The sequence below is a fragment of the Carassius carassius genome, chromosome 10 (genome assembly GCF_963082965.1).
Source record: "Carassius carassius chromosome 10, fCarCar2.1, whole genome shotgun sequence".
Classification (NCBI taxonomy): Eukaryota; Metazoa; Chordata; class Actinopteri; order Cypriniformes; family Cyprinidae; genus Carassius; species Carassius carassius.
This window is the reverse complement of record NC_081764.1, coordinates 5,125,967-5,135,787: the sequence shown is the minus strand read 5'-3', so window position 1 is coordinate 5,135,787 and position 9,821 is coordinate 5,125,967. Positions and strand designations below refer to the sequence as shown.

General features: G+C 39.1%; 1 protein-coding gene across 1 annotated transcript; it reads left to right on the top strand.

Moving 5' to 3' along the window:
• The first annotated feature begins 332 nt into the window (after nt 1-332).
• Nucleotides 333-8,335, top strand: LOC132151590 (potassium voltage-gated channel subfamily A member 2-like). The gene is made up of 3 exons (XM_059559804.1): nt 333-452; nt 1,445-1,702; nt 3,101-8,335. The coding sequence occupies exon 3, from the start codon at nt 3,229-3,231 to the stop codon at nt 4,705-4,707; it is 1,479 nt and encodes a 492-aa protein (XP_059415787.1). The 5' UTR covers nt 333-452; nt 1,445-1,702; nt 3,101-3,228; the 3' UTR covers nt 4,708-8,335.
• Nucleotides 8,336-9,821: the final 1,486 nt, after the last annotated feature.

The window sequence follows — 9,821 nt, the reverse complement described above, 5'->3', positions numbered from 1 at the left end:
TATGTTATAATCCATTCAGAACTCATAAATCGTTTTTTTTTTTGACCACACAAGTATCGGGAATGACATCCGCATATAGGGCCTATAGCCTATATATATGCTGGTTTCACTCTCAAAATAACAATGACTGACGTAGTTCAATAGACTATAAATATATGTGAAAATAAAAGTGAATTATGGCTGGAACACATTCCACTCATTTCAGAAGCATCCTCTGATTTAATTCTGGAAACATCACTCGTGACGCGTCCCCTTTAAACTGCCCACCCTGCGGATAAGGTGAGGAGTGGTAGCGCGGACGGAGCGCGTGTCTATTATCAGAAGTCTTTTGGTATGCACAGCAACGACTGACTGCAGATTCTATTTAACGCTTTAACTAACCGTCTAATGGCTTGTTGTGTGAACATCATGCAACAACTACTGAGACGTCGGCAAGCGAGGTAGACAGACAGGTAGGAAGAGATTCGAGACGTCTGTCGCTGCAGACTTCTTATGTATGATGTTCTGCATCTGTTCACATGTCAACATGACATCTTGAGAGAATTAGCATTTATACTGTATTGCAATCACTGTAAAAAAAAAGTAGTAGGGTGCAGCTGTCACATTAAGGATCATTATAGATCTAACCTTTGATTCAACTAACTAGTCAAATTAAAACCTTTGGCGAATAAAAAATGAATATGCAATTTTAGTTTTTGTTTTCAATAATACATTTAACAGTGATAGTGCCATCACTTATCATTAAGGGGACATGTCTTTGCTAAATATATATTTATCTTATTTGAAATTAGATTGGCTCATGGGTCATTACTGTACTGTTAATTTTTATTCTGAATATATATTAAGGTAAATAAAAATATTAAAATGCAGTTTTACTTCAGTACAACTAATTAAGTGTTATTTTGATAACTTTTGTATGGCTTGGTGGCATAAATGTACTGAGAAAAAAGTATTAAACAGGCTATTATTTCAGCCATTTTGTTGTCATGTGACCAAAAGAAATAAATAACATATTGATCACATCAAGTGGAAAACTTATATATATATATATATGTATATATATAAGTTTCAAGGTGCAAAAAAATTATTATCTCTGACATACTTTGTCATTGACCCTCACACACTTCACAGTAGTAATCAGTAGTTTATCAGTCATTTAAAAGAGTGTTCCCATTAATTAAAAAATTGACTGTACAATTATCAATGTAATTCCTGAAACACTAATACTTATTAATGGGCAAGCACGATGCTGTGCCTCCTGCAGAAATTTCACATTCATCTCTACTGTCGTTTGTTACAACCTGTCTAGCAAGGCTGTGGTGCCCTTTAAGGACAGCTTAATACCTCCTAAAATGTGGAATGAAGAGATCCTCCTTCCTTTGCATCATACACTTTTTTCTGTTCTTTCCTCCTTGTCCTTCTCAAACAACCTGCTGTAAGGAAGCTCTGGGCTAGACTAGGACACACCCGCATACTGTACCTCTCTGCCCCTCCTCCTTGCCTGCCCCGTTATGCACAATACGCCGGTGCACCGAGAGCTACAGCAGACAGTAGCAGCCGGGATTTAAGAAATCAGATGTGTGTTTGTCCTTTCCATCTCAGCCACACAGACGCTGCAGTGCTATCCTTACTTCAAGAAGGCTGTTGTGACTTCTGGGAACCTGAGGAACCACAGGGGTGATTTAGAACTTTATCCTAGCAGGTACAATGTCTCATTTCTCATTACGTAGACTGGACTATTGAATACATGATGCTTTATTCATTTATTTGGTATTTGTGTGTGCGTTTTATTATCTACAGTTATGCATCATGTATAATATAATGAGGAGGGAGTGAAAAGAAAGAGACCACAAAGTCTTGTTAAAGCCTAAAATGTATTTTCTGCAGTTTAATATTTCATAGGTTGCTTCTGCTGAATATTTTAGAGCATGCTGGCACTGTTTGGGACAAGAAACATTCCAATGAAATGCATCCAACAAATATGTACAAACAGTGGTGTTGGCGCAGTGGATAAGACACATGCCTTTGGTGTGAGGGACCTGGGTTCGAATCCACTGTGAGACACCAATGTGTCCCTGAGCAAGACACTTAACCCCTAGTCGCTCCAGAGGCATGCGACCTCTTACATATATAGCAATTGTAAGTCGCTTTGGTTAAAAGTGTCAGCTAAATTAATAAATGTAAATGTAACACTATCCCACATGTGGTTCTCTGAACGTTTGGGTATTTCATGGAAAAGGAGGAGAAAAGGGATAGGGAACGCACTGAATGGATACAGCATGGTAGTTTTAGGATGTGCATGTCTCATAGAGAAGGGCATCTTTCACATGACTGCACTGTGAGAGAAGCAGTTTTATGTGAATGGATATTTGTCCATTGCAGCACACCAGAAATAATTGACAGGACTTGTTGAAAAACTTCATTCTTTAAGACGACCAAGGAACTTTGCTTGTGAATGCATAACTAAATATGCTGTTTCATATTGAATTGTGCTATATTTAACTTTCTGCCTAAGCTTTGACATTTTGTACTGACTGTGTGGTCTCTCTCCTGAATATTATACTAGGGACATACTTACAGTATATTATGATAGACATTTTTCATAAATAATACAGAATATTTACCTCAACCATTTTTTTTCCAAAGCAGGACACTTTTTTTAGTACAGGTTTTTTTTTTAGTACTTAATATTTCTTTTTTTGTTCTTCATATAATATGTTGAAGATTTTCTTTACTATTTTTTTATTATTATTAAAATGTAATGATCGTAAGGCTAAGTCATTAGCATCACATTTTTAAACAATGGTAATGACACATTATCATAAAGTGTCCCACATTACAGAAAGCCTTTAGACCAGGGATGTCAGATTCAGTTCCTTGAGAGCCAACTCCAACCCTGATTAAATACACCTAAACCAGCTAATCAAGGTCTTCAGACTCACTAGAACCTTCCAGGCAGTTGTTTTTTAGCTGGTCGGAGCTCCTCTCCACTGCTGGACAGTGGCCCTTCAGGACTGGAGTTTGACACTTTAGACCCTCTGTGGACACAATCATTAAAAAATCTGCATGCTTTCTTAAAATATTTTTTGTTGTCTTTCAGTTGACCCACCCTGTAGCTGTCACGCTGTGACCCTTAGAGGTCTACGGTGTCAAGCCCACTTCCGTGAGGATTTCCCACCCAGTGGTGCCCTGCCTCCGTGAAAAGTGCAGGCCTCACCCTCCTGCATAATGACTGTGGCCACAGGCGACCCCTCAGATGAGGCAGCAGCACACCCTGGTCTTCTTCAGGACTATGACCCTGGAACAGAGCAGGAGTGCTGTGAGCGAGTGGTCATCAACATCTCGGGTCTGCGTTTCGAGACACAGCTCAAGACCCTCTCGCAGTTCCCCGAAACATTACTAGGGGACCCCAAGAAGCGCATGAGGTACTTTGACCCACTCAGGAATGAGTATTTTTTTGACAGAAGCCGCCCCAGCTTTGACGCCATCCTCTATTACTATCAATCGGGTGGAAGGTTGCGGCGCCCCGTCAATGTCACTTTGGACGTTTTCTCAGAGGAGATCCGCTTTTATGAGCTTGGAGAGGAAGCGATTGAGATGTTTCGGGAGGATGAGGGTTTTATCAAGGAGGAGGAGAGGCCATTGCCTGAAAATGAGTTTCAGAAGCAGGTCTGGTTGCTGTTCGAGTATCCAGAAAGTTCTGGACCGGCTAGGATTATAGCAATCATATCTGTCATGGTCATCCTCATCTCCATCGTCAGCTTCTGCCTGGAAACCTTGCCCATCTTCCACAGCGATGAGGAGATTCACAAAGTCCCAGTTGCTGTCACTAACTCCACAACCATTTACACATCCACCTACTTCACAGACCCTTTCTTCATTCTAGAGACGCTATGCATCATCTGGTTCTCCTTCGAGTTCTTGGTGCGCTTCTTTGCTTGCCCTAGTAAAGCCAACTTCTTTGTGAACATAATGAACATGATTGATGTGGTGGCCATCATTCCGTACTTCATCACGCTGGGAACGGAGTTGGCCGAGACAGCAGAAGACGGGCAGCAAGGGCAACAAGCCATGTCTCTCGCAATTCTGAGGGTCATCAGACTTGTACGAGTCTTCAGAATCTTCAAACTCTCCCGCCACTCAAAGGGACTTCAGATTCTTGGTCAGACCCTCAAAGCCAGCATGAGAGAGTTAGGTCTTCTCATCTTTTTCCTCTTTATCGGAGTCATCCTCTTTTCCAGCGCAGTCTTCTTTGCAGAAGCTGACGAGCCTGAGTCACAATTTTATAGTATCCCGGATGCGTTCTGGTGGGCTGTGGTTTCAATGACGACTGTTGGCTATGGAGACATGGTGCCCACAACCATCGGAGGAAAAATTGTTGGATCCCTCTGTGCCATCGCTGGCGTCTTGACCATCGCCCTTCCTGTGCCCGTCATCGTCTCCAACTTCAACTACTTCTACCATCGAGAAACAGAAGGCGAGGAGCAGGCGCAGTATCTTCAGGTTAATGTACCTAAAGCCGATTCACAAGAAGAGCTGAAGGGAAGTCGAAGTGGATCCACCATCAGCAAGTCGGACTACATGGAAGTCCAAGGAGGTGTCAACAACAGCAACGAGGACTTTCAGGAAGGGAACCTCAAAACAGCCAATTGCACTTTAGCAGATACAAATTATGTTAATATCAAAAAAATGCTGACAGATGTCTAGTCATTTGGGGAGCAGGTACCAATTGAATTATAAAAGGACTAGTAAGCCATGTTCGAAGGAGGATTGTGAGGTTGAACACATCAGTTATTGACATGAGTTTTCCAATCTCCAATTCTTCATTGAAAGTCTAACTGTACATCTAGGTCCATCCACAATACAAGTATTCATCAATGTTTGCATGGTCGTCGTCTATATCATCCAACACCTTATCTGGATCAGGAGCCAAGGATTTATAAGGAACTGGTACACAATTAAACAGCACATATATTTCTGTATATTCCATATATTTCCATCAACATCTTACTCTCAAAGTCAAGCTTCGCCAAAGAAATGTCATTTGTGTGCTCTATCTGCTGTTAAAAATGTTTGGGGTCACATGCAGTACATATATGATATAAAGAATATTCACAGAAGTTTCATCCACAATCCTGCTGCTTGTTAAAGAACACCAATATTCACGTAGATTCAAGACAGGTGTCTGTTATTTTTGCGGTTTGTGGTAATCAGGCTGGGAATGTCATTGAAAACTGCCTGCTTTTGTGTCGATAGCTGTGTGTGGATCCAAAATAAGTATGTATGGACAACACTTGTATCTACTCCTTCATGATTATCCTGCTGCAAAGCTTTTCAAGACAAGATGAATGTCTCTACATATCATATTTTATGTTATTTATAGTTGGCAGCATCTGGGTTCAATGTCATTCAGTGGCTTTTCTTTTCTCATTTCATGTCAGTTTTTATTTGCAATTCTTCAGGAAAAGGAACATACAAAAACATATTAACACATTAAATGAATAATAAGCAAAATAACACCTTAGTGCCACAGAAAAAAAAATGCTTTATGTATTTTTTGTAAGAGCATACTGTTCAGTGTATATTCTGCTGGAAGCTGCAGAGGTTGTCCAAAATGTAATTAATATTCAAATTACTTTGTCACTTAATGAGCCATATTGTAGTTCACATTATAGTGTTGCATGGCCTCAAAACCAATCCTAATGGCATGGATTTTAAGCTCAAGAGAAAGTGATATACAGAAACTAGTTAGCTACAATATGACGACAATATGTACTGTATCTTGGTCTGTATATATACATATATACATCTATTTTTATCTGTTAAGTTTTATTGTGATCAAAAGGTGCTGTTTTCAGTTTCAGGTTTTGGTTTGTGAGTCAAAGTATAAAAATACACTCAGCATTGCATTTGGATGGACAGTGTAGCATTAGGGCATTGATTGCTGGGACTCTGATTGTCTTAGCATCAGGTGACCTTGAAATCTAGACTTACAGGCTTACATACGTATCTTATGATGAAGAAACTCTATAATGACAAACAACCATGAATCGACAGAAATAAACTATGGAAGTCAATACTGGCTTTCTACAAATGTTTTGGCTCCAACCACAGTTGTTGTGGCCTTTCCTTCAACTTATTGCCATTATCAAAGCAGCAAAAACTCATTGTTTTCATTCCCTTGACTCTTTAGACACAAAATCCTGAGACTCTTTATGGATTGACTGACGATTTTATTATTTGATGTGGCACATGACTGTGTACCATTAGAAGGTTTTTCACCCACATCCATTCCAATCTCTCACCTGGGCTGCAGGTGCCTTTGTCTTTGTCTCTTTTTTAAGCAGACTTTATGTGCTGATGCTGCTAATTTAGAAGCAGATACTGCTTTCACAGCTGCTGCTAATTATGTATTCTTTTTTAAATTAAGAATATAGACAGCAATGCAACACGCACAATTCGGTTGGTTTAACAAAGTGTATAAGCCTGAATGTTAAACCAATCTATCCAAACTGACGCCCCACAATGCATAGCCAGTGCCTAAGAAATGTACTAAACTTATGTTTGGATGCTTTAAAGCTGAAGTGTGTCTTTTTTATGTTAAAAACGGTCTGTGATCCATTTGTGGATTAATTTCCCCCAAAAGTGTGGCACTTTCGAATCACTGCTCTGATGTACAAGCAGCACAACACAGCAACATTGGCTCAACCAGTGGACTTTAGGGCAAACTATCTGTCTGACACGTGGCAGACGGGGAGTGTTTGGAAGATTTCTTTTGAAAATCATTTTTGTAATTCCACTAGGGGAGCAGAAATGACCCACTTCAGCTCTAATGCAGGCAAACAGCAGGTTTTCTATGCATGATATCAGACAGTATGCTGTTGGTGAATCACATGTTTCATCCTAAACCATATACATAAACATTTTCACCGTAACTTTATATATAATGTGTGACCATAACATGTATTGTGCTTTTGGTGCTAGACCTGGCAGTGTAAAATGTCAGGGCTATAACAGTACCTCTTTGAAGACTTGTTTTTTCCCTCATTGGACAGGCACATCTGTGAAACACTGGAAAAACAAGTCATTGCTTTGCTTGGTGCACCAGTTTCTTGTCACATTTGGTTTGTGTGTTGATTTTCTAAATGTCATTTGAAATGCTAAATGACGGCATTGAATGTCACAAAATCATTTGTTAGCATCTCATAATCAGCCTATAGTCACAGTTTAGAAAGGATGTGTATCAACTCATGCAATCTTTTTTTTTGGCCTTCACAAAAGTTTTTGTTTAAAAAAATGATGGGGAGAAAAGGCAAATTCAGTCAAAACCATATAAACATGAAGTCCTTCTATTTCTATTATTAATTCAATATTCAATTCAATTTATCACACAGATTTAGAGCAATAATTTTTTTTATTAAATTAAATGACTACTTTTCTCGTTTTCAATGAGGGGAAAAAATGTAGACTAGCACTTGATTTTATCCGAAGTTCTGGATCATGAAATGTTGGTGTTCTAAAACAGAAAAGATCCAATCCATATTACAAGATTGCTAAGACAATGTCTAAATAAACAATTTAGTTATTGGCTAATGTTAACCAAGAGTCAAATTGCTAGAAAAGGAACATCATTTAAGAGGACACATTATTTATTTTTTATTTTATTTTACAAATCACCATTACACCATTAATCCAGGACCATTACTAAGTAAATATTTAGATTTCATGTTAAAGCATAAATGCACTGTTTAAAATACAGTGAAGTTGTACCTGTGAACCAGTGAACTGTTGTACTATGCTTTAATTGCCTTTAGCCTTATGAGTACATGACTAGGTTGCAGTGATTGAGACGAGTCCTGTATCTGTCCATCCCATGTTGTTGAGCCTGCAAAGAAAGTCTCTCCTATTGCTTAATTATGCAATACAGTGTTATATGTGTGTGTGTTTTGGCATGTGTGTATATCCATAAAGCTCTTCAGACCCTATAGCCTGTGCTCAACAGTCAGACCAAGGGATGTCTAGACTTGTACAAAAATTACAATTGGCAGAGAGTTGTATGAGTCTGTTTCACCCCATTCTGACTGTAAAGGACAAGCCCCAAGACAATGAACGTTTTACACTCCTGTTAGTGTGATCCAGTATGTAATATTCACTCTACAAAGCAGCCATGTTTTTTAGGATGTAACCACTGAAAAACAGTATCTTCAGTGTTACTGGATATAAAAAAGCACTTTACAAGCACCAGTGGACAATCTATGGATTGAGTCATGCATATATCCCTTCCAAATGATCAATACTGCAAATACAACAAAAAGATGATATATGAAACCCAAAAGCTGTGTTGCTTGTTTCTTTCAATGTTGCCGTGCATTGTTTAAATGTCACAGAGATGCTCAGAGCTATTTGGCAGATAATTTTAGAAAAGGAAATAATGACGGTATTGCTTGTTTTCAGAACACCGGGAGCTTTTAGATTTCGATATTATTAGCTCATCCAGAGGAAAAGGTTGGTAGCTTCAAACCATTCAGGGAGAGGTGCCTGTTGGCATCTTTGATTTTACTCCACTTTAAGTGCTCAGTGTATAGTCCTCTGCACTTTCCACAGAGAGAAGGGTGTGCTAAAAACAGCCATTGGGAGCAAAATAGATCAAGATCATAGACAAGGCTGGTGTAGAAAGACTGTCAATGTATATCGACATAAGCTCTGAAGAGTTAGAAGTGTGCAAAGTGAGAAAAAGACTGTGTGTGTTAGTGTGTGTGTGTGTGTGTGTGTGTGTGTGTGTGTGTGTGTGTGTGTGTCAGTAACAATAGGAGGAGGACAGAATGTTCAAAAGAGACAAGAATAGATGACAGAGACAGGGAGGCGCGGGATAAAATATGAAACCTTTGTGAAATATTTACGGATAGGCAAAAGATTTTGTCCAGCGGCAAATGCTTCCTAATCCACCCTATTCATATAGTATTGATTATGTTTATGTTACTATAATATCTTGATACTCTGTGCTGTTTAGCCACTGAGTAATGGTGATTCCTTTCTAATGCATTTTCTTTGTGCTGTTTCGGGAATCTGGATTGGTTTTATCATTTATATGAATGTGTACTGACACTCACTTTAGGGTCAAGAAGTTACAGACTCTAAAGTGGAAAGAATCGCCCCCTTTAAATAGTTGCATTTTGTTGCTTAACAGCCTGAAATGAAGATGGACACAGTTTTATTTTATCTAGCTGTACTTACTCAGTGCAACTTATAACATCCAAGTGAAAGATATAAAACCAACATGTAAGGAGAAAAAAAAAACAATCACTGAGTTTAAAAAAGGAACACCCCCCTCCTAAAAATGTCTTGTAAACTCAATCAGATGTATCTAATCACCTTACATTACTGGCACATAAAACCATTTGACTCTCAACTGTGATCAGCTGTGCTCATTTTGATTAGCTCAGTATGAAAAGAGCATTCCTGGAGCACTTCAGTCCTTTGTAGTGCAATTGAAGCAAACAATAAGCTAAGGGTGGCAAGGCACTGTCAAGGCACAGGCACAAGTCAGGAAATGGATACAAAGAAATTTCAAAGGCTTGATCAAAGCCTAGAAGCACAGTGAAGTCTATTATTAAAAAGTGTAATGTATTTGGTACAACACAGACCCTCCCTGGATCAGGACGGTGCTCCAAATTGAATGAAAGAGCCTGGAGGAAACTGGTCAGAGAGGTGACCAAGAGGCCTACAGCCACTTTGAAGCAGCTGCAGGAATTTATGACAAAGAGTGGTCATTGTGTGCAATAATATCATGAACTATCCACAAATATGGCTTGTATGGGAGG